Consider the following 26,014-nt stretch of genomic DNA (forward strand, 5'->3'; position numbering starts at 1 on the left):
GAAGTATTTTCATGAGGAACATTTGTTTAAAGATGGATGTGGCCAGATGCTAATCTAACAAAGTTTTAATGTGTGTGAAGCAACCACCACTGTGCTAACTCTGCTATGACCGAGTGAAGAATGTCTCTTCCAAACTTCTCTCACCAAAAGTTTTCAGCTCTACCCTAGCTGGGAAACTACAAGGACCACAGTAAACAAAAAAACATAGACTAAATCTCAACTTTGGAGAAGGAATAATCCCCCCACCCCCACCTTTCTAGTTCCACACAATACAGACCTAGCTAGCGGGAGTCAGTTTAGAATCATACATAGGCATAACTTTTAGATAAAGCTCTGTAGAGACTCAATTTTCCCAGGTTACAAAGATTAGGATTTCTAGGTGAAAAGACGCAGCTGAAAATTTCAGCATTCAGTTCAGTTTAAGCCAGGTAAAACCTAGTTAGTTTTCTTTTTGAATCCTCAACAGAGCATCAATCACTAGTTACTCACTGTCCACATACCTCTTGGTCGACATCCGTTGTCCACACCTCACTTCCTAAATCCCCCCACTCTTTCAAATTCCTAATCCATGGAAGTTGAGTCAGACCACCTGATATCATTGGCTTCATCAGCAGCTAAGGGTAGCTAGCCCAGCGACTAAGCCAGCTCCGTAAGCTAGAGGGAGCTCCAGCTGATACAGTGTCTTGGCCCCAGAAACAAAGGATCAAGCTAACAGAAACGTTAAGCAGCTAACTGAGTAAGGCAACAGGGTGATCTAACAGGGTGTTTGATCTAAGAAATGCCAAGCTCTCAAATAAAGTAGCACAATAAATTACAAAAACTGATATGAAGGTAGAAAATCACCAGAAGGGTGGAGAATTTCCAATGTATTGCAGTTTGTCACATGTATAAAGTAAACTATCTACCTGCTGGACAGAAGTCATGGGTGTGTCCTCATTCCACTGCGTTTCTAGCTCTTAGGGAACAGGTTTGTTGCCTTGAGGCCAAGGTGGGCATACAGCTTTTTCATTGACCCAGAAGCAATAGCACCAGTTCTTAAACACTTCCTCCTTCAAAGTAGCCAATTGGAACCAGACAGATTTACAAGACAGTATAGTTATTTGAAATCTAATAGGATTGCTGGTCCATTACTGATAAGGTTTATTCCCTCCCCCCCCCCTTCCCAGTTGTTAATTATGTCTGCTGCTACTGCTTAGGAATGTTTCTGGAGCCAGCCCTGCTGCCAGAGGCAATTTTAGGCTAGTGTAACTGGTTCGGCTGCACTGGACACTGGTGCCACAGGGCACATCTCAACAGTGATGTGGAACGGAGCAAGAGAGGTAGATGAGAAAATGCTGAATTTTAGCGTTCCAGAAGGAGCTGCTGAAATTTGACAGCCCAACATCTGCCACTGCAGCTGTTACTAGGAACAAATCTAGTACCACTGAATTACAGTGAATTATATGACAACGCTAAGAAGCACGATAAGTAGGTTTTGATTTTCACACCAACATTTTGTACATATATTTGCAACCTCAAAAAACTGAGAACTTTAGTATGCTCCACATACATGAAAAATTAAGATTCTTCAGCTTCTCAAGATTGGGGATTGGGGGAAGAAATTGAGATGTTCCTGTTTGGATTTCTGCAATGCAATCTATGTGCAGCTACCTTTGAAGGTTACTCAGAAACTACAATTAATCCAGAATGTGGCTGCTAGACTGGTGACTGAGAGTGGCTGCCGGGAGCACATACCACCAGTCCTAAAAATATATATACATTGGCTCCAGTACATTTCTGAGCACAATTCAAAGTGCTTGAGTAGCTTGTTGCTACATGGCCAGAAACACACATTCTATGGCATAGGATTCAATAGTTTTGTGAATAAAAGATATTGATGTCCATATCAGCAAAATGAATATTGCCACATTCAAAATTTCTACAGAAACATAAATATTACTGTACACATTATCTGTGCACAAAGAAGAATCCATCTATTCCCCAGGGCTACAAATACCTTGTTCTTAAAGCCCCACACACTTCTGTAGGTAGCTTTACATATGCACATTTCCAGCAGTGCAGAAACGTCAAACACGAAAATGGCTAAAGGCAGAATATGGTTGTGGTATCTTTTGTATGGCTAAAAGAAGGATTGGGGTAAGTTTCCCAGATTTTTTTGCTGTTCTTAGCAAGGGAGCAGCAGTTATTCCTTTAACCAGAATTCAGAAAGCAAGATCTGTTATTTGTTTCTGGTAGTGAAAACTAAGGCTGCCTTCAGAAAAACTGGCTCTATATCATGTATTATGATTTTGCATAATTTTTGTTTATTCTCTTATTTGTAGTATCTTTTACCTTCTTATGACAAATTCTAGATGCCCTCTTCCCTGCATCATAAAAAATGCTTTCTTCTCTCTCTCTCTCTCTCTCTCTCTCTCTCTCTCTCTCTCTCTCTCTCTCTCCCATGCCTTGTTATTACTCAGAACCTGGGCTGGTGATTTTGGGTTGAATCCAAAGATTTTGTCTGCACAAAATGCCAACTGTGGCAACTTATTTTTACAATAACAAAAAAAGAGGAGAGGACAAAATACATTCTATATTAAGGGAAATAACCAAAGAAGCACAGTTGTTTTGATCCACAGACTGCACAATATGCTTCAAGGTCTAAAAATCTCCACCTCCCTTCTCCTATATAAAAATCAAGTGTGCACAATCCAGACCTTTCCAGCAGTTGGGGGATGTTTGTCTAACAAGAGGTTAAAGAATGAGAGAGAGTTGCAAACAGACACATCTAGGAGGATATCGGCTGTTGTAGAGGTCTCCCAGAAATCCTATCTCTCTACCAGCAAGACTTTCCTAAGCTACAGATTGACTGTGGCCAAACCTTCAATGCATTACAAGCAAGATTTAACCGCATGCAAGGGCCTTTATCTGCCTGAGCAGTTTGGAATCCCTGCTGGAAGGCACAGAACAGTTTTGTCATTGCTATAACACAGCTCACCCTGGAGGTACAAGTCTAGCATGGCCATGATAAAACAGAATGGCATATCTACAGTAGAAGCTTGGGGCAAAATATAAGAGCAGACAGTACCACATGGCCAGCCTTTTGGTTCGCTGGTGTATATGGATGCTTCTGTACTCTGTGTACCAACTCAAAACTGGAACACATCCTTCTTTTTAAAGATTTTCCATTAGTGACTCAACAGCAGTCTAAGAAGCCAAGAATTAATACTGGGGGTGGGAGCTAGTCCACTGAAACTTCAGGATGAACAAGTATTCAGACATAAGCTTTGGTGGGTCAAAGAACACTTTTCTCAGACACATGAAATGCTATCTGCAGCTGACAGATGCATCCGTAAACATATGGGTATGCGTACAGGAGTGTATGTGCGTGCACACACACACACACACACACACACAGCTATAAACAAGTTTGTGGGAAGAAGTGCGATGTAGCAAAGTGAAGATGAAAGGCTCAGGAAAGCATGATAGTCATGTTATAACCTATTAAGAGTGCAGTTCAGAACATTAGGCATTCAAAAAAAGAAAAATCCAATTATCCTTGCCTGATACGCAAAGAAACAAAAAGCAGCTAAGGAAACCATTGTTTTCTGCAGCAACCTGGCCACACCCAGTCTCTACTGACCCCAATTGTGATGATTATCAAATCTTTAAGTGTTTTATGTTTATTAATCATATTTCTTTGCCAAACCACAACTAGCTGTGAGTGGGTCACAGCCATGATTATTGTATCTTTTGCCTTTTTAAGTAGATTTTGTAGTTCTGTGCCAATTTGTTCATTTCCTGTGACTGCTGTGTGCTCTACCCCTTCTGTTCAAAGCTTTTGCTTCCCTGGGTAGCCTTTCCTTTGATTGTGATTTCATTGCCCAAGGAGAAGAATTCCAACCCTAGTGTTCTCTTTGAAATGTTAGCATCTTTATGTGGGGACACTTAAACATTCAATCCCCCACCTACAGTCAAACAGCAGATGCATCGTGTGAGTCAGCTCTCATTTACAATCATTGAGGGACAGGAGAAAAAGTTGTGTTATGTGGTTGAATTTTCTTCCACATATACTAGGTTGAAAGTCACACCAGGGTCACTTTTCATTGCAGAATTCACACAGAAGCAGAGCTGCTAGGATATGGTCACCTGCACAGTTGTAGCTAATGTCCACAAATTTCAGACACGTGTAATTCAAAAATTTCATTCCGTAAACAAAAAACAAAAAAACCTCACTAAATCTACTAATGTTTTGCCATTGTGGTACTTTTTTGTTCCATCCAATAGAGAAGGCAAGCAAAATGCGAGGGAGATAGTGAAAGATACAAGAAATTGAATGCAGATTTCCGAAAAATAGCAAAGAGAGACAAGAGGGCCTTCTTAACCGAGCAATGCGAAGAAAAAGAGGAAAACAATAGAATGGGGAAAACCAGAGATCTGGTCAAGAAAAGTGGAGATCTGTAAGGAACATTTCGTACAAAGATTACCATAATAAAGGACAAAGGTGGTAAGGACCTAACAGAAGCAGAAGACATAAAGAAGAGGTGGCAAGAATACCGAGGAATTATACCAGAAAGATATGGAAGTCTTGTACACCCCAGGTAGTGTGGTTGCTGACGTTGAGCCAGACATCCTGGAGAGTGAAGTCAAATGGGCCTTATAAAGCACTGCTAATAACAAGGCTAGTGGAAGTGATGGTATTCCAGCTGAACTATTTAAAATTTTAAAAGATGATGGTGTTAAGGTGCTACACTCAATATGCCAGCAAGTTTGGAAAACTCGGAAGTGAGCAAAGGACTGGAGAAGATCAGTCTACATCCCAATCCCAAAGAAGGGCAGTGCCAAAGAATGCTCCAACGATCGCACAATTGCACTTATTTCACATGCTAGCAAGGTTATGCTCAAAATTCTACAAGGCAGGCTTAGGCAGTATGTGGACCGAGAACTTCTAGAAGTGCAAGCTGAATTTCGAAGGGGCAGAGGAACCAGAGACCAAATTGCAAACATGCGCTGGATTATGGAGAAAGCTAGAGAGTTCCAGAAAAACATCTACTTCTGCTTCATTGACTATGCAAAAGCCTTTGATTGTGTTGACCACAGCAAACTATGGCAAGTTCTTAGAGAAATGGGAGTGCCTGATCACCTCATCTGTCTCCTGAGAAATCTCTATGTGGGACAAGAAGCTACAGTTAGAACTGGATATGGAACAACTGATTGGTTCAAAATTGGAAAGGAGTACGGCAAGGCAGTATATTGTATACCTGCTTATTTAACTTATATGCAGAATTCATCATCATCATCATCATCATTATTTATTTACACCCCACCCATCTGGCTGGGTTTCCCCCACCACTCTGGGTGGCTTCCAGCAAATAGCAAAATACATTAAAATATCACAGATTAAAAACTTCCCTAAACAGGGCTGCCTTTAGGTGTTTTCTAAATGTCAGGTAGTTGTTTATCTCCTTGACATCCGATGGGAGGGCATTCCACAGGGCGGGCGCCACTACCGAAAAGGCCCTCTGCCTGGTTCCCTGTAGCTTTGCTTCTCACAGTGAGGGAACCGCCAGAAGGCCCTCGGCGCTGGAGCTCAGTGTCTGGGCTGAACGATGGGGGTGGAGATGCTCCTTTAGGTATACAGGACCGAGGCCGTTTAGGGCTTTAAAGGTCAGCACCAACACTTTGAATTGTGCTCGGAAACGTACTGGGAGCCAATGTAGGTCTCTTAGGACCAGTGTTATGTGGTCCCAGCGGCCACTCCCAGTCACCAGTCTGGCTGCCGCATTCTGGATTAATTGCAGTTTCCGGGTCACCTTCAAAGGTAGCCCCACATAGAGCGCATTGCAGTAGTCCAAGCGGGAGATAACTAGAGCATGCACCACTCTGGTGAGACAGTCTGCGGGCAGGTAGGGTCTCGGCCTGCGTACCAAATGGAGCTGAAATACAGCCGCCCTGGACACAGAATTAAGCTGTGGCTCCATGGACAGCTGTGAGTCCAAAATGACTCCCAGGCTGCGCACCTGGTCCTTCAGGGGCACAGTGACCCCATTCAGGACTAGGGAGTCCCCCACACCCACCCGCCCCGTCCCCCCAAAACAGTACTTCTGTCTTGTCAGGATTCAACCTCAATCTGTTAGCCGCCATCCATCCTCCAACCGCCTCCAGGCACTCACACAGGACCTTCACCGCCTTCACTGGTTCTGATTTGAAAGAGAGGTAGAGCTGGGTATCATCCGCATACTGATGAACACCCAGCCCAAACCCCCTGATGATCTCTCCCAGCGGCTGCATGTAGATGTTAAAAAGCATGGGGGAGAGGACAGAACCCTGAGGCACCCCACAAGTGAGAGCCCAGGGGTCTGAACACTCATTCCCCCACCACCACTTTCTGAACATGGCCCAGGAGGAAGGAGCGGAACCACTGTATGACAGTTCCCCCAGCTCCCAACCCCTCTAGACGGTCCAGAAGGATGTTATGGTTGATTGTATCAAAGGCCGATATATGCTAGGTTAAAGTAGGTAAATCTTTCCGGAAATGACCGGAGACGGAACACAATAAGTCAAGGGAGGAGTATATGATAAGATAACAGTGGACAGACAATCGGAAGCATTTCTATTTCTATTTTTACTTTTATGTGTATCTGTACTTTTCATTAGTTGTATTTTTTTTTCTCCCCCCCCCCTCTTTTACGTTTTTGGTATATTATGTTGAATAATAGATGCTTGAGTTATGTGGTGAATGTTGAGAGTTTTGAGTTAGTATATATATATGCATGTATGTACATATATATATATATATATTTGTTATTATTATTGGAATAGTATATCTCTGTTAGTATGTTTGGAATACAATTTCTGTACGCATGGAGAGGTTCTGCTCAGAATTTTGGTTTGTGTAAATTTAAGTACAATGATTTCTTACCTTTTTTTTCTCTTTCATTTTATGGTTTTTTGGGATTTTCCTTTTGTGTTTTTTCTGTTTTCTTATTTGTTCTCTTTTAAGATGTAATTTTGAAAATAATGAAATAAAAGATTTTAAACTAAAAAAAAAAAGATTGTATCAAAGGCCGCTGAGAGATCCAGCAGAACTAGGAAACAGCTCTCACCTTTTTCACTAGCCCGCTGGAGACCATCAACCAGCACGACCAAGGCAGTTTCAGTCCCATGATGAGGCCTGAATCCCGACTGGAAGGGATCCAAATAGTCTGCATCCTCCAGGCGTGCTTGGAGTTGTTCAGGAACCACTTGCTCAATCACCTTGCCCAAGAATGGTAGATTTGAGACTGGGCGATAATTGGCCACATTTGTCGGCTCTAAAGATGTTTTTTTTAAGAAGTGGTTTAATGACTGCCTCTTTCAGCGGGTCCGGGAATACTCCCTCATAGAGGGAAGCATTTACCACCCCGCGGAGCCCATCGCCCAACCCTTCCCGGCTCACTTTTATTAGCCAGCATGGGCAAGGGTCAAGGAGACAGGTGGTCGGTTTCACTCGTCCAAGCAGCCTGTCCACATCCTCGGAGGTAACAGATTGAAATTGATCCCATGAAACATGACTAGACAGGGCTCCAGCACTCTCCCGCCCCGGCCCTGCTCCCACAGTGGAGTCTACCTCCCTCCGAATCTGAGCGACGTTATCTGCAAAAAACTTTGCAAAAGCATTGCAGGAGATATTGGGGTCCCTACCAGGCCCCAATGATGAAGGTGGTTCGGATAGATTGTGAACCACCTGGAACAGTCTCCTGCTGCTGTTTTCTGCAGATGTGATAGAAACGGTGAAGAAGGTCCTCTTCGCTGTCGCCATTGCTACTTGGTAGGCTCGAAGTTGAGCTCTAGCCCGTGTCCGGTCTGATTCAGAATGAGTTTTCCACCACCGGCACTCTAGCCGTCTCAACTACTGTTTCATCGCCCTCAGCGAAAGGCTGGGCTGGATGAATCCCAAACTGGAATTAAGATTGCCGGAAGAAATATCAACAACCTCAGATATGCAGATGACACAACCTTGAGGGTAGAAAGTGAGGAAGAATTAAAGAACCTTTTAATGAGGGTGAAAGAGGAGAGCGCAAAATATGGTCTGAAGCACAACATCAAAAAAAACAAGATCATGGCCACTGGTCCCATCACCTCCTGGCAAATAGAAGGGGAAGAAATGGAGGCAGTGAGAGATTTTACTTTCTTGGGCTCCATGATCACTGCAGATGGAGACAGCAGTCACGAAATTAAAAGATGCCTGCTTCTTGGGAGAAAAGCAATGGCAAACCTCGACAGCATCTTAAAAAGCAGAGACATCACCTTGCCGACAAAGGTCCGTATAGTTAAAGCTATCGTTTTCCAGTAGTGATGCATGGATGTGAGAGCTGGACCATAAAGAAGGCTGATCACCGAAGAATTGATGCTTTTGAATTATGGTGCTGGAGGAGACTATTGGGAGTCCCATGGACTGCAAGAAGATCATACCTATCCATTCTTAAGGAAATCAGCCCTGAGTGCTCACTGGAAGAACAGATCCTGAAGCTGAGGCTCCAATACTTTGGCCACCTCATGCGAAGAGAAGACTCCCTGGAAAAGACCCTGATGTTGGGAAAGATTGAGGGCACAAGGAGAAGGGGACGACAGAGGACGAGATGGTTGGAGAGTGTTCTCAAAGCCACCAACATGAGTCTGACCAAACTGCGGGAGGCAGTGGAAGACAGGAGTGCCTGGTGTGCTCTGGTCCATGGGGTCATGAAGAGTCGGACACGACTAAACGACTAAACAACAACAAAAATGTCCCACATGGTTTTTCAAGTAAAAACCAATCCAAAGAAGCAGGTTATTCTCTTATTCTTACATATGGCTTCACCATTCCCACACTGTTGAATTCAGCTTGGGGTAGAAATATGTACCCTAAAAACTATCTTTCCATTTCTTAGTTTCTGTTAAAGAATTGCCATATTGGATTAAAGTGTCCTAAATGGTTTTCCAAACAAAAACTATTTCAGGGAAGTATATGAAAGTGCTCCTCTCCAACGTAACATTTATGCATCTGTCTGGGGCATTCTACTACCCCAAACAAATAAAAGTAATCCCCTAAAATTGTCTAAGTCTATTCTCCCTATTAAGTTTTATAAAAAGACTGAGACATGACTGTCAATGTCATCACTTATGTTCTACACTCAACATGTATTAACACAAAATACAATATTAGTACTTTCTAAACCTAGGTTTAACTGTAGTTTTTCGCTCTAGTCTTTTAGCTTCCATTGATTTGAAAGGTTATACTAAAACACTTAAACTGTTAATCAAACTTCTACTTCTCGCTACCTGTATTTGCATTTGATACTTACAATGTAATCTGCAGCCGAAAGAACAATCACCTCTCCCTTCCAGACCTCAATCTTTTATCAAGAAATTGTACAGTGGTGCCTCGACTTACGAATTTAATCCGTTCTGAAGGCACCTTCGTAAGTCGAAAAACACCATTGGAAACGCGATTTCCCATAGGAATGCATTGAAAACAGAAAAATTTGTAAGTCGAAGCAACCCTATCTAAAATGGCCGCAGTTTTTTTCCGGAGGTTGAGACATTTGTAAGTGCACGGCCATTACCCCCATTTGTAAGTTGAAAAATTCAGTTGTCGAGTCGTTCGTAAGTCGAGGTACCACTGTACAGTATATGATGTTCATTTAGAATCTAAGAAGATGACAAATGTTCACAGCTACGGTACTGAATAATTAACTGAAAGTTTTGCTGGCAGTAGTTTAGTCAGAATGAATTAGAAATTAAGAATTGATATAGTCCTGTATAACCAGATCAGGACAGAGTGGGATGCAAAAAAAGTCTCTAGCCACCCTTTAAATCGGGCACCCCCAAATTGCAGCCATCCAGATGTTTTGGCCTGCAATTCCCATGATCCCTAGCTAACAGGACCAGTGGTCGGGGAAGATGGGAATTGTAGTCCAAAACATCTGGAGGGCCGAAGTTTGGGGATGCCTGCTTTAAAGGCACTGGCCTTTGCTTGAGCATTGTATTGCTGGTCCTGACTTGGGAAAGTAGAAAGATATTGAGATTGTCCCCAGTTGACTTAAAAGAACCAATGTAGAAATTACAGAAATATTTCAAACTGCACTGTAATAGCAGAAGTCCTCACTCAATAATTATTTGCAAAATTGCATCACAGTCATAATATGCAGTGATTAGCAATTTGGATTGGAAGCATTGGTTAATTATCAATTACTCTTGAATCTTGGCTTCTTAGACTGCTGTTGACAATTACCAGAGAAAAAGGCAGTAGAAGTTAAAAATCATAGCTAACTATATTTCTAACTTTTCTTTTCACATTGCTTCAATCGTGATGCCCTGTATCTAGCCTGATGGAGGAATCCCAAACAGTAAGGAGGAGATGTGCAGCATGAAACAGTTCTGCAAGCTATGAGAATATTGGAATATGTAATTTTCATATTCTTCAATGTTGAAATAGAATGTAAATTAAATAAATTTCAAGGCATTCCCTAAAACACCATGCTGAGAATCTTCTAATATCTCCCACTGAATTATCTAATTAATGTGCTCATCTGTTCAGATGTTGGAAGCCAGAAATGAGCTTTATAACACTACTTTCATTCTAACAGAGTATTTTGAAAGCACCAGCAGAACAATTTTGCTAAAGTGTAGAAAAAGCCCACAGAACAGAAATTGTGTTATTTAATACGATGGTACAAACAGAAGTGAAACTCTCTTGCTATCATGATGTTCAATCTGTTTCAGATTTCAATTTCCATAATTTGCTTTGGCTGCTAAGCAACAAATCAAATATGGTTTGATGCATTTCATATTTGAATGCATTATTCCCCCTGCTGCTCTGATGGCTGAAAATACAGTTGCAGAAGACTTACTTTCAGAGGAACACTATTCAAAGAAATATAGATTTCAATAGGGGTATTAATTATCTGAAAAAATACGAGAATCCACAGCAAGACAGACTCCAATTCCTAGAAGAGTGTTTTCAATCCATCATCATTTCTCCTTCATACAACATGAAAGGACTTTGGTTCTTAGCTTAAATCTATGGGAGAGCATCTCTAAAATAAAAAATGGACACCATGGGAAAACAGTTTAACTCATATTGATCTATTGCAAGAACTCCTTTTTTAGTACTCAAGGTCTTGTCTCTCAAGTTTCCATTGGCCAACTTCAGTACCCTTAATAAATAAATCACAGTATCAATAAGTCACACCTTGCCAAGACCTTCACTTTAAAAGACTGCACACAAGTTGCTCCCGATGTTTAAAAAAACTGCACATAATAATAATAATATTAATAACAATAATAATAATTTATTTATACCCTGCCCATCTGGCCGGGTCCCCCCGCCACTCTGGGCGGCTTCCAACACACATTAAAATACATTAAAATATCACAGATTTAAAACTTCCCTAAACAGGGCTGCCTTTAAGTATTTTCTAAATGTCAGGTAGTTGTTTATCTCTCTGGCCTCTGATGGGAGGGCATTCCACAGGGCGGGTGCCACTACCAAGAAGGTCCTCTGCCTGGTTCCCTGTAGCTTTGCTTCTCACAGTGAGGGAACCGTCAGAAGGCCCTCGGCGCTGGAGCTCAGTGTCTGGGCTGAACGATGGGGGTGGAGACGCTCCTTCAGGTATACAGGACCGAGGCCGTTTAGGGCTTTAAAGGTCAGCACCAACACTTTGAATTGTGCTCGGAAACGTACTGGGAGCCAATGTAGATCTCTCAGGACGGGTGTTATGTGTTCCCGGCGGCCGCTCCCAGTCACCAGTCTGGTTGCCGCATTCTGGATTGATTGCAGTTTCCGGGTCACCTTCAAGGGTAGCCCCACGTAGAGCGCATTGTAGTAGTCCAAGCGGGAGATAACCAGAGCATGCACTACTCTGGTGAGACAGTCTGCGGGCAGGTAGGGTCTCAGCCTGTGTACCAGATGGAGCTGGTAGACAGCCGCTCTGGACACAAAATTAACCTGCGCCTCCATGGACAGCTGTGAGTCCAAAATGACTCCCAGGCTGCGCACCTGGTCCCTCACAAGGCAACTGATGTTGAGATGGAAGGCAGCAAGCAGAAGAAGTTGGAAACTTTCAAGAATATCATGATTAGGAAATGGCAGCTTGCACATTACCTCTTCCAGAGATAAATGACAGCTGCCTCAAGCCCATTAATTTTGCATTGTTTGACATTAAAATTAGTAATTATAATCAACATTTCACTGGTAGACAGGAAATGGGATGTGCAAGATAAATTATAGATTTACCATTTAATTAAGCAATTTTTCAGACAAAGAAACTGGAATTCTGATCCAAATTATAAGAATTACCACTGCATTATGGGAAAGTATACTATATTCTCTCTATACTGGAAGATAGGAATGCGTTCAAATTCAGTTTACCAGATCACACCCAACGTGTCTAAGATCAGAAATTATGTTGGTACCATCTATCTTAACTTACCTTTTGCTTTTCAGTTGTCTTCTACCAATAACACTCCAGGAGGTGTTTGATTTTACACTCTCAAAATAGTCTTCTGTGCATAAACAGGTATTGCTTCATTACAGGAAAGCATACACTGCAATCACTTGTGTCTCATCTCTGGCCAGGAAACGGTCACATCTAGAAGTGAAAGGTTAATTTAAAACTATTTAATCTTTGACCTTTCTACAAATGATAGTCAACAAGGATGTAATTAGTGTAAATTATTATGTTAACACCTGTCCACTGGGAACTGGACTGAGACTACAACAGCATTTCACACATTAGAATATACTGACTTTTGGGCATTTTTCGGAATAAGAGATGGATGATCATTACTTTCAGTGAATTTTTTATATTCTCCACCTGCTAGATATATAAACTACTACTGCTTTTTTTACAAGAAAGTTATAATCTCAATGCTACCATCTACAATGTTGGAGGATTAAGTGGAAGGAGGGAAGGAGACAAAAATATCATGGGACAACAATCTCCGTTGTTGAGGAGCACACAGAGTATTAAGTGGGTCAGGTTTGCTGCACAAAATTTACAATTACCGTACTTCAGATAGCTGCAGGGGTCCAAAATAACCCCCCACTGGCTTGGGGGGGGGAATAAATACATTTTGAGTATATTTCAAGGATTTAGATTTTCCAAAGCAAAAAGTCCTAATCCTTAAAATTATTAATTAATTTGGGGAGAATACTAATCAAATGCTATCTACATACAAGATTCATTACATGTGAAGCCACATGTAAGTAATGAAGAATCTTACTGACACCTGCCCGTTGCTTAAGAGATCCCTCACTCCATCTGTTTTAATCATCTCAAAATAGGACATCTCAAGTCCAGTTAATCTTTGGTTATTTGGATTGGCTTTAATTATTTCATCCTGTTTGACATATGGGATTCATGTTACTCTTATGCTGTGATCTTATTTTATGATTACATCGGGCTTTTTAAAAAGAGGTGATGTGTGCTGTGGTGTCTTTAATGCAACAAGTAAACCTAAGTCTCTTGCATAGGATAAAAATGATAGGCAGCAAAACTGATAATGTGAAAAGAAGGCTAGGATAGGAATATCAGATTAGAGAGCACAAATGAAAGTGAGATCCAGTAAAGCAAGAAAAAGACTCAAAATTGGTGTAACTTACCCACAATTGAAAAGTACATCTCAACATCAAAGGAGGGATTTATTATTTTCTGTAGTATACTACCTACTCAGTCTCTACTGAGTTCAAATATGGTAAGTGTAAAATCTTCATATGATTTCCAATTCAGCTGCTTCATGCTGAAATTTTTGTGTAAGGCACCTTTGAAACTGGTTAGAGAATACCTAGCAGACATGTTCATCCACTGGTTTCTGAATGTTTCGTGTCAAGGCAGAAAGGTACTGCTGGCACATGATAACATGTATCACACAGAAAATAGGCAAATTCATGAGTTCCTGATGGTACTGCCAATTATGTTGCCCCATGATAGCATCACTTGAGCAAATATGAGGACAATGCTAATATTGAATCAGTTGAAAGGGCTAGCTCCTGAATTTGTGTTTATTGGTAAGTAGCTGCTTCAGATGGTGATGATGGGCAAAGGAAGCTTTCTACCCAAAATTTGAAAAGAAAAGCTCACATTCCAAGACAGGCTGCTGATCCTTAAGGATGCGCTAGAGATAGGATATAGCTGGGAGCTGTAGGTGACAACTATTGATGTTCAATAGCTGTGATAGCAGAAGCCACCAGTGCAATGAATCCTGTTATCACAATGGGGCTTCTCTTCACTCCCAGTTGGCTCCTGGGAGGTTGAGAGAACCTCTAGAACAGCTCACTGGAGGAGAATGGAGATAGTGCCATTAGTGCAAGTATTTAGTATGCTTGCCTGATGGAGGAATCTCCTTAGTACTATTTTGAATTCCACCCTTTCTTGATTCAGTTGACTCTTTAGACTGATACAGTCTAATAGGTATCTATTTCTAAATTTGCTGAAGTATAGTGGTACCTCGGTTTAAGAACAGTCCGGTTTACGAACGATTCGGTTTATGAACTCTGCAAAACCGGAAGTAGTGTCCCGGTTTGCAAACTTTTCCTCAGTCTAAGAACGGAATCCGAATGGTGGAAGGGCACCGGCGGCAGGAGGCCTCATTAGGGAAAGCGTGTCTTGGTTTAAGAATGGTTTTGCTTTAAGAACGGACTTCTGGAATGGATTAAGTTCGTACTACTGTACTGTAGTTTTTGAAATCCTATGTAGATCCTGTAGATGTTTGTGCCTATACAAGTATTGTTGAAAATGCAGTTATGTCTTAACTTGGCTGTAAACCTTCAGGCAATGACAGTAGTCATTTAGAAATTCCACCTTATTCCAGAAGCTATATTTATAACTATATTATGGTCATAAGAAAATTTAATGGTTATGTACTGGTTGATGGTGGAGTGAAAGGTCTGGAAGTATTACTAAAGGACCTCCTTCCTTAGAGTGAGTTGCTTCCCTGCACTCCTTTGGCAGAAAAGGTAAAATATAAATTTAGTAAGTAAGTAAGAGGTACGATGCCATTGACCAAGTAGATAGTTCAGTTGGTTAGAGTGTGGCCCTGGTTGCAGGTTCAATCCCTGTATAAGACAACTGCATATTCCTGCATTGCAGGGGATTGGATTAGATGATTCTCAGGGTCCCTTCCAACTCTATGATTCTATGATCAGAGTATCTCAGATACAGTAGACACATGCAGACAGGAGTTGAGAGAGTATTGCTCCAACTCAGTCAAAAATATGTGGTGCATATGCCAATTTTACAACAGTGACATTCATCTCCTTGAAACTGGAGTGTTAAAGACTGTATTCTCTCAAACAGACTTACGTGGTGGTGAGTTCTTTCAAAATGCACAGGACGCACAAATTTGCTAGGAATCAGAATAACCAAAGTTGCTGCCTATCCAGCAAAAATAATTTGTTTTCAAAATGTATATGCCCCTCCTATTAAAACTGTTCTTTTGTATGCCGTTTTTATGAAATATAATTTCATTAGACGTTATTGCTGTTTGGAATTGCATGTGACAGCAAGAAATAATTGTGCAAATGTAAAATATGCGCTGGAAAACTGCTGATTAAACTAGCATGTTTAAGGAGGTTATTTGATTTATACTACCTGTACACAATCCAGGCAATGTATTCCTCTTGTACAAAGACAAGAACATAGCCAGAATAAATATTAAAATACTCAGTATGTTCAGGGATTTGGCCAAGACAGTATAAAGCGACTTCTGAGAACCTGACTTGACACAAGTCTGGTATGCTGCTGTGAGAAGGCTCTGGGGTGGTAAACTACAAATAAAAAAGTACAACACCCCCACCCAATCAAAAAAGCTACCTGCTTTCCCCTCCTTTTTAACTTCTGTACCCTAAAACAGTGAATAGTGATTTACCACAGAATCTAACACAAAAATGGACAGAATGAAGAACTCAGCAATGAAACAAAATTATTCCAGAGGAATTCTGGTTAAAGTGCTGGTACTAAATGACATGCATAATTATTTTTAAAAATTATATACACATAAATCTCATATCATATGTAAGCCCTAAAATTTCAGGTGATTATTTTACCATATGTATTAAGACTTTGGTTTGGTCATGGGATATTAATTAGATATGTTAATTAAATGTGCCACACTCAACTGCAAAGTAAATCACCTGACATCACTATGATGTCAAGTGATGCTGTGCCTTGAAGCCCCCATTGCCAGAACTTGGCTGCTTGAAAACCCTTTTGCAAACAGCCTTGCACTGCTCTACAAACCTCAGAAAGCCAGGGATTCAAGGAGCAGTGTAGGGCTGTAAAAGGGCTTTCAAACAGCCCTGCACTACTCTATGAACCTCAAGTTTTCAGAGATTCAAGTAACAGCACTGGAAGGGAGAAGTGGTTTCCTATTAAAGAAAACTGCTTCTCCCTCCAGGAGAAAGGTGATGGGTGGTGGGCGTGGCTCTTTCAAACTGGTCTGACAGGCCAAATAGGAATGGCTGGGGAGCAATGTCTGACCCATGGCTAGAGGTTCCACGCCCCTGGTATAACATGCTGTAATGCTATTTTTTAGCAGGTAGTCAAAATGTAATTATATAAAACAACTAAAGTTAGTGGTGATGTTTTACAGTAATCTAGTATTTCTTCCATTTTTAAAACTTTATAGCAAGCAAGAAGCCTAGAAAAGTCTTTCTTATCTGAAGATTCTCATGTTGGAGTTTGACATGCCAGTAGATAATATCAAGCCAACAGGCTGGTCAGATTTAATATACGGGGGAAATGGAATCTATACCCAAGATGTATGAAATGGGGGGAAATGTATAGAAAAGACTGTACACAATGCATAAATGGGATTTAGAAGAATAAATTGCCGGGCACTGCACTCTTATTACCTCCAGCTTGTCACAAACAAAACACAGATCAGCCTTCCTCAAACCATTCTATCAGGTTTTCATCATCTTGCCCCACTTTTCTTCCAAAATCTTATCCCAGTGCATTTCACTCCACTGTACTGTATAAAACAAATTGCAATGAGATGTCCATTTCTTTCCATGCATATTGTGTGCTTAAAATGTTTGCATCCCACTGAATGGGAAGGGGAAAAAACTATTGCCAAATATAATTGACGTGTGTGTGTCTCTGTGTGTAATATTTGTGTATAGCAATATTCCAGAATGGATTCCTTGAAATCCAGTTATTTCAATGGAGCAACTACATCTAAAAGATAATTATAGAAGAACCCTTAGGAATGGACACCAACACATGCGAGTCGGTATTCAAATTCAATTTGTTTATTTAAACTACATATATGCTGCAAAGCCCTCCCAGGGCAGCTTAAAAATAAAATTGGATTCACTTATGTAGTATAATTTAGCTTCATATGGTTAGCAGGAACACTGTGCTTTCAAATGATTTACAGTATTAACCACTTACAATGCTTCTGATCCTCCTTTTATCCATTCACCTTCAATCAGTTTATATGCCACATCCTCTATTATCAGCTGCCACTGGACAGTGCAACTTTGGAAGTTTCAAGCTTGTAAAATAATATACCAGATGACAACTAGCATTTTAAAAATCCACACATTTGCTTGTCTAAAGCAAATAAACTCTTCCTGAGACAAGAATGGAAACAAGAGCACCTTTTCTAACTGAACTGTTCTAAATATTCCTCTTGTACCGACTCATTCTAAATCAGACAAGGCTATCTTCACATATATCTATTTCCCTCGGTTTTATACAAATGCTGGTTATGTTGTTCATAGACTCACTCTGAAAACACACACACATACTGCACCTCACTGATGGTAAAACTAGAACAGATATTTGAAAGGCTTTACAGCAAATGCATGCTACTGCAGAACAGTGCACTACTGTATTCACACATTTCAGCTTAATTATATATATCATGCCCAGTGCTGCTGGATAAAAGCAATAGAGCCTTCAACAAAGTAGTTTTCTGAATGGGTATCTGACCAATGTTTTCAAAGACACATTCCAAGCATGATATTTTTGAATACTGGTATTTGTAAATAAGAGACCTCTGTATGTGCATTGTTATGTTCAAAAGAAATCTGTTACATATTACCTAAAGCCGGTAAGGTGCTAATATAGATACATATTTGCTGTTGTTATTATTAAGTTGACCATACCTACAATCAGGTTTTTATCATCTATAATAGAATGTCTAGATTTAGCTTTATTTTTACATTTGCTTCACATATGATGGAACATCTGCAGTATAATGATCCAAAGGTAGTATCACTGAATTTTTTTGCAAATAGGCCCTTGAGAAATGTTTTCTCTTTTTTTCAATACAGTTTGAGACATCAATTTCGAGACAGTTTTAAATTTTAAAACCTAATTTCCAGGAAGAAGCAACTCAGTGCAACTGAAGTACATTATGGAAGATCCAATATTGCCAGATCACATTTCAAATTCTTTACAATAAGAGCATCACAGACACAGTATTCAGTCTCTGCAATTCTCAGACTCTGCAAAAGAAAAGAAAAAGCCTAGAAATGTAACAAAATATTACTAGGGAGCCTATTTCCAAATAAATATTTTATGCTTTATAGATTAAAAAACGTATGAGATACCGCTATCACCTTATTGTCCAGCACTGGCTTTCAAAAGTTCTTATAGGGAGCTATATATGAATTATTTAAAAGCACTCAAAACAAAATGTCAAATTCAATACCTCGTATTTGCACTCTTTTTGATTTCAAACTAGTACAAAATTATGTAAAATGCCAGAAATAAACAGCTAAAAGAGTTGAAGGCAGTTGAAAGAAATGGTTTAGATCTATCACTATAAGCTTAGTTTCATTTAAAATTAGGTATTTAGACCATTTTAGATTACTACCATTTTTGCATTGTTATACCCTAAGCACATCTACTTCGCTTGCAGTAGATTTTATACATTTGGGAAGCATGTGTATGCTTTGACTACTACCAGGCAATTAAGGTCTCTAGCTAGATTTAAGACACATAGGCAAAAATTTATGAAGTGGTTATGATCTCTCATAGCACCACCTATTATAACACATCTAGAGAGAAAGAGAGGAAGGCGACTGGTCCTTTCTTACTTTTACATGTCCAGAAGAAAAGCATTGCAACTATTCATCCCATCCTATATTAGGTTGTATACTGGCTGTATACAGTAGTAGTAGTAGTAGTAGTAGTAGTAGTAATAATATATGCCACCCATCTGATTGGCTTCCCCTAGCCATTCTGGGAGGCTTCCAGCAAATTATAAAACCACAGAAAAACATCACACATTAAAAACTTCCCTAATATTTTACTGCACTTTAAAGCAGCAGTCTGGCAAATATGAAGAACAATATTCATATTATATGATCTAAAGAACATGAGGCTGCCACCTTGCTGAAGCTAAGGCAAAGGCCATAGCTCAGTGGTACAGCATTTGCTTTGTATGCAGGATTTCCCAGGTTCAATCCTCACCATCTCCAGGTAGGACTGGTAGAACCCTGCCTGAAATCCTGGCAGCAAGTCATTGGAGAGGATTCCTACTGAGCTAGATGGACCAATGGTCTGACTCAGTATAAGGTAGTTTCCTATGTTCCCAAACAGAACAAGTCTAATGTCTGGTCAGTGCCAGGATGGATGATCACTTGGAAATCACATGTACACTGCCCTGAATACAGGATGGAAGAAAAGCATGATATAAATGTAAGATGATAATGAATAAAATAAGCAATGTGCTGAACAGCAGCTATGTTGGGGCTAAAGCCAGAGTAAAACAGCCCCCAAATTTGGATAGAAATGCAATAATTAAATAAATAAATTAAAAGGGTATTTCCCAGTCTCCTCCTCCATTTTTCACTGAAACCTTATTACACTAGATCACAGGCATTTGCTCCCTGTTAATTAGCCTAGAATAAATACCATCTGCTGGTTTGGTATTCAGAACCACTAATGCAGATTAAGATTCCTACTTAAAGGAATCTCTCAAAGGTAAGGTGGGGGGGGGGCGAGAAGGGGCCCTCATACTTCTAACCACTCCTTAGTCAAAATGTGGGTTGATGGGTCAGGAAAAAGGAAGTAACAAGTTTGCATTAAAGTGATCTTAGGAGACAGAAGTTGGAAATTGGACAGATGGAGTGGGATGAGTTAGGAAAGGGGGGGGCGATTTTTTTTAAAAGGCTGTTCTTTTATTTCAGAATAATACATACGTACACAGGAGTGGAAACAGCTGAAATAGAGGAACGGCAACCAACCTCACGATCAGTCCCTTTTAAGGAGGATTCCCGAAGCACCCTCGCCTCGTCTCCCCCTTTTCTTTCAGAGACCACAACTCCAATCTCTCATTTTTTGGGGGGGGGGGCGAGGAGCGCAAGGCGACCGGAAGCTCCTGCATACCCCAACCTGAGGAAGGGAGGGGGAAGGGAGAAGAGGCTGCAAGACCCTGACCCACTCGCCTGCTCTCTCCCCTCCGTAAGCCGCGCAGAGGCGGCGGCAAGCAAGACAAGGTGGGAGGCTCCCTCCCTCCCTTCCCGGGTTGGAATCGGTGAGGTGAAGTCTCTCCCTCCACTCTGGAAAACCGGGGAAGGTGGGGGTCGGAGAGAGAAGCGGCGGCGGCGGCGGGAATGAGGAGGGGGGAAATGGGGGGGGAAGCACTGCAGTGAATGCGGAGCCGCAGCAGCAGGGCACTCACCGTCTCTCTCTGCCCGTTTTCACAGCAATAGCCAGCAGCACCGTCCTTCTCTTCACATCTTCACACAGCCGCCGCTCAACCCCTCCCCTTTCTGTGTCTGTTGGGCTCGTGCCAACCGGGTCCGTTTGGGTTTGAAGTTCGAACTCTCAATAGCCGCCCCCCTCGCGGACAGGCGCTCGTCAGATTTCGGGGGGGGGGAGAGGAAGGGATGATCCGTGAGAGCGCGCGGGGGGGGGAAGGGGCCGGTAGAGAGAAACTGCGAAGGAGAGAAAACGCGGTGCTTCCCCCGCACAAAGCTTCACAATAGACACGCAGCGGCGCGCGCGTGTGTGTATGTGTGTGTGTCGAAGGCGGGGCTTCTCCGCCGGCTCCAGCACTCTCTCCTGGAACGGGGGTGGAGGATGGTAAAGGGATGGGGGGAGGTGGAGGTGTTGTTTACGCAACCACCTGACTGGCGTCCCCGACAGATCCCTTGACACACATTGGAAAGGGAGTCGGGAGACACCACCATCATCCGGCTCCCCTGCCTCGCCACCCCCCAGCACGATGTCGGGTGGTACAGGCTACTTTTGTTCTCTTTAGGGAGGGAGGATGATGGAGGAGGTACCAGAATTATTGCGGCGTTTACTCAAGCCGGCTTGTCGCAGCCAATCAGAACGAGGGGAGGCGGAGCTGGAGGCTGTTCCGACGCACTTATATGCGAATTCTTTACAGCCTTTAGCCCTTCTTATTCGAGAAAAATATTTTTCATGGCCCAGGGTCATCCTATATATTTTGTGTCCGCCTCCATTTTCCTTTTGAGACCGTGTTTGACTGGAAGCGAAAAGTGCTGAGGAGCCAGTACTTCATAGCACAGGCTCCGGAACATTTTATCACTGAAGTTTTATTAAAGCTTATGGGACATCTCTAGTCTAGGATGCACAAAGGAAGTGAGGTTGCAGTCCTATTACACTCAGGAGCCAACCTTATCCAGCACACCTGACGGATTTCTGAGTAAACATAAATAGGATTGGATTGCAGTTTGCGAATGCTTATCGAAAGACAGTTACTAAATTCAGTGGGGCTTAACTGTCTAATAAGGGTGCAAGTGAACTAAACAAACTTACGTAAAAAGTAAATTATGGAAATTAATGGGACCTGCTTCTGAATAAACATGCGTGGGATTAGGCTATAATACACTTAAAATGCACGATTCAGAAACACGCCTCATTGAGTTTCGTGGAATCTACCTGCAGGTGAGTAGAGGATTGCAGCATGCCGCCTTAATCTGGGACTAACCCAGGGCTAAACCCTACTTACCGGGAAATTCGATAGGTCTTACTTCTGAGTAGCTGTGGTTATGATTGCGCTGCAATTCATGGCGCTTACTTGAAAGTAAACATGCATATAGTTTGTTGTTTGCCTTAAAACGCCCTGCTTGTTAATGCAATGTGAAATCAAGTGTTTTGCAGGCTACAGGATAATAAAACAAATGACACCGCATGGTTATCGGTAAGCAGTGGTTCCTTCTGAATGGCCGCAGGAATGAGCCAATGCATTGCTTGATATGTACGTAGTTTGTCCTCGTAATGGACATGTAGCCTGTTAAACAACTTGCATGGCTCTTGGCAGCGCAATCCTATGCGCCATTTCTAGGGAGCAAGTCCCACTGATTTAAATAGGATTTCTACCCAGAAGTCCAAATTCAGTGGGGCTTACTTCTGGGTAGGTGGTGGAGTTGCAACCTAGGGCTACGTGAATGTTAAATCATATCACTTCGTTACAGATGGGTAGCCGTGTTGGTCTGGCGTAGTCGAAACAAAATTTAAAAAATTTCTTCCAGTAGCATCTTAGAGACCAACTCAGTTTGTCATTGGTATGAGCTTTCGTGTGCATGCACACTTCTTCAGATACCATATTACTTCTTCAGATACCATAATAATTCGTATTTATCTGCTCTTCTGGGGCTACTTGAGAAAACAAGCTTTGTTTACTGGTTGTGGGAAATACAGCACTGAAGTGTTAAGTGTCAGAGTATTTGTGGGAGGGGGAACGATGGGGCACTACATCTCTTCAGCCATTTTATGGCAGGCCATAACATTCCTTCTCACATACTTGCAGCTGCCGCACCTATACTTATTTACTCGGAAGTCCTACTGAAGCGTTCTCCCAAATAAATGTGCATCAGGGAGCCGCTTTATACAGCCCAGTTCAGCGACGAAAATGCTTTCATGTTTGGCTCTGGGTCGGCATGTCGGTTGCATGCTGGGATTGGTTTACTTGCTGAAAGTCCTACGCCATGTAATCTTAAAACCAATCTTTGAATGAATGATACCTACGGCGAAGACTTCTTGACGGATGCTTTTAAAATTAGAGCAATTTTCTAAAAGCAATTTTGCTATTTAAAACTGGGTAAAGTCGCGGAGCGAGAGCGTTATTCCCGACAGGAAAAGGTAGCTGTTTTGCACAGCTGCCAGGACCCGCTGGGTGCTCCTTGTGACTCCTCCCTCCTGCCGATGGTCCACTTCCGTTCTGCTAAGATGTCGGCCGCCATAGCTGCGCTTGCTTCGTACGGCGTCTCGGACTCCGATTCCGACTCGGAAGGGGAGGACAGGCCCAGCCACTCGGCTGCTCCCGTCGCCGGCGAGGATGCGGTGCTGCACCTCGCCTCGTCTGCCCCGGCCCAGCAAGCGCTGCTGCCCGTCGTGGACTCGGCCCCGGCGGTGGCTGTCAAGGTAGGAGCTGCTCCGGAGTCGCCCGCCTGGGGCCCCGGGGTGAGTGAGGGGAAGGAAGCGCTGCCTCCTCGCTCGTCGCCTCTTCGCTCGTACTTGGTCCGAGGAGGTCGCTCAGAAACGGCGGCTGCGGTGCTGGAGCTCTCGTCCCGAAGTGAAGTTATTTAATCCTGCTAAGAGCCTGGCAGCTTCTCCCCGGGGGTAACCTATGCCGTGAAGGTTTCTCATTGGCGCACGAGGGTTGGCGCCAGTTTTTCGAGAAAGGTTCCTGTGACTTCTATGCAGGACGGGCAGAAAGTCAACAGGGAGAGCTTTCTCTCCGTGGAGGGAGAGTGCTGGCAGACGAGTTCTCGCCTCTTGGAAGCCTGCCTGTCCCTTTAAAATGTAAAGCTTTAGGAGAACTCTTAAGGCGCAGAGGGGACAGGGGGTTTACAAACTTAAGGCTCAAGGTATTTACTTGCATGTTTTGACTGAGAGAGGGTAAGGTGGCCTAGTTGGTATTCCTTAACGGGAAAGCGATCTCTAAAAGGTAGTGTGTCATATTTTTGCGCTGCTTCATCTTGGTGTGACCCATATTTCAAATTTTTGCTATGAATAGACTTTGTTTATAAATGTTATGGGTTTCCCTTGCCCTGAGTGGGAAAACCACCATTGCGTGGTTATGCACCCTGCAGTGGAGGGACTTGAAAAGAAAACATTGCTTGTTTTTTCTATTGGATCCCAGTCTAATATTTGCTGTGTTCGATTTTAAGGAACTAAGCTCCATTGATATGCTGGTTATGCTAGGCTCTAATACTAGGTATGATTCCACTCCCTTTATACATAAGGGGAGCTTACCTGCTTCATTCTGTACAGCAGAGATGACTGACCTGTGACCCTGCAGGTGTTGCTCAGCTCCAGCTCCCAACATCCCTGACCAGTTGCTGTGCTGGCTGGTGCCAATAGAAGCTAGAGTCCAGTTACATCTGGATGGCAGAAGGTGAGACAGCCCTGTTGTACAATATTCTTCACATCTGGCTAGGATTCATTTAGGCTGTCTTTATTAATGCTTTCTCATGTATGTGAAACTTTACGCTTATTCTGTTGCAGTACAACAGGCTAGGCGTCTATAAATTGCTTCCTCCTGTTTCGACTTTAATCATCTATGCTTCACAGTAACCTCCAATTCTATGAGATTAAAGACCATTAAACAATGATGATTGCAATAGCTCTTGTTTGTGTTCCCCAGCAATTGATATTCAGAGGTATAGTGCGTCTGATCCAGGAGGTAGTATATAGACATCATATTGGCAGTTTGCTTTCAATTCCTTTTGTAATGACCCTTAATATGGAATTTGTCTTTTTATAGCTGCCACACACTGGGTCATCATTTTCTCTGAACTACTTATCACAATTCCAAGGTCCTTCTCAGAAGTGAGGTGCTAGTATGGACCAGGATTGGGCATGAAATAAAACTGAGTATGGTTATTAGGCTGGGCTGTTAATATCTGGTCTCTTTATCCTCTCAGCATTTCCTTTTGCTACCCTTGTGAGAAACAAGGAGACCCTCACACGGATCTCTCACCTCCCCTACAGATGTGCTTTTCTTGCCTGTCTTAATCAATGGCAGGTCTTAATCAATGCTGCTGGTTGAACTAGCAGATCAGGAGAGAAGCAAAAAGACTCAACCTTTTCCTTGCTTCTCTCCCTCTGCCATAGCTGCATCATTCTAACAAAGTTCAGCAGTCAACCACTTGAGAGAAGGAAGTTGGAAGTCTTCCCAGAAGCAGTCTTGGAGAACCAGTTGCCCAAGCCCATATACATTGTCCAGTATCTATCTGCATAGCCTTGTCTATCTCTTTGTCAGGCCTAAAGCACATGTGACTCTTACATCTATGGCAATATAATTATTCATGAAATCATGTAGCTGTTTTTAGGTTGTGGGAGTGAGGACTCCTTTTAGTCTTCCTGCTCTTGCTTATCTCAGCCCTTTCTTTTACCCCCCCCCCCCTACTGTAGTCTACTAACTGCTCCAGTGCCTTTTGTCAGGGTAAAATCCTGTAATGTTTCCTTTGGTGCTAGTTTTGAACAGTGTTCAGCAATTTGGTGGTGGTTACCTACAGTGTCATAATAATTTATCTTGTAAGCATCAGCTATCAATTTTCACTGCCAAAAGGCAGCAAACAGCCAAGAAATGTACATAAGTAGTTCGATCCTGTGTCCAACAGGAAAGGTACATACTTTTTAGGAAGTAGACAACCTTTGGGTTTAAATTGCATAACACAAATGTTTGCTTCCTATTCTGAAACTTGCATAGAGGCAGAAGTCTGATTTGCAATGGTTAATTCATAGTAAGGAAGATTTATTATGAGTAGTGTTGCAATTGTTCAGGTTGTATGATTCTAATTAAGTAATGCAAGTTTTTAAAGATTTTTTAGTGTACTTTATCATCTTAATAGGGAAGAATACCTTCCTATTTTAAGGTTGTTATATTCATGATACGAATCAGACAGCAATTTGGAATAATTCTTTTTGTTGCACTGCATTGAATAAGAATCCACATTGTAGCTATGGATATTTTTCAGTTAAATTTTACTTAAAGGTAAAGGGACCCCTGACCGTTAAGTCCAGTTGCAGACGAGTCTGGGGTTGTGGCGCTCATCTTGCTTTACTGGCCGATGGAGCCG

General features: G+C 42.1%; 2 protein-coding genes across 5 annotated transcripts in view; one reads left to right on the forward strand and one right to left on the reverse strand.

Moving 5' to 3' along the window:
* Positions 1 to 21,021, reverse strand: part of WASF1 (WASP family member 1) — a 46,301-nt gene extending 25,280 nt beyond the window's left edge. Inside the window, exons 1-2 of one of the 2 annotated variants that reach the window (XM_035109058.2) lie at positions 20,638 to 21,021; positions 12,432 to 12,590 (exon numbers count right to left, since the gene is read on the reverse strand). The gene's annotated coding sequence lies outside the window, so the exon portion shown is untranslated. The remainder of the gene's footprint in view (positions 1 to 12,431; positions 12,591 to 20,637) is intronic. The other variant, XM_035109060.2, reaches the window with a different exon arrangement.
* Positions 21,022 to 23,136: 2,115 nt separating this feature from the next.
* CDC40 (cell division cycle 40) overlaps positions 23,137 to 26,014 on the forward strand; it is a 38,044-nt gene continuing 35,166 nt past the window's right edge. Inside the window, exons 1-2 of one of the 3 annotated variants that reach the window (XM_060272629.1) lie at positions 23,216 to 23,351; positions 24,204 to 24,327. Coding sequence is in view for 1 of the 3 variants with exons in the window: in XM_035109062.2 (XP_034964953.1) it covers positions 23,157 to 23,351 (195 nt within the window). In the remaining 2 variants the exon portion in view is untranslated. Of the gene's footprint in view, positions 23,352 to 24,203; positions 24,328 to 26,014 lie in introns of all 3 variants that reach the window. The other 2 variants (XM_035109061.2, XM_035109062.2) reach the window with 2 other exon arrangements.

This window comes from Zootoca vivipara, chromosome 3 (assembly GCF_963506605.1).
Source record: "Zootoca vivipara chromosome 3, rZooViv1.1, whole genome shotgun sequence".
Lineage (NCBI taxonomy): Eukaryota > Metazoa > Chordata > Lepidosauria > Squamata > Lacertidae > Zootoca > Zootoca vivipara.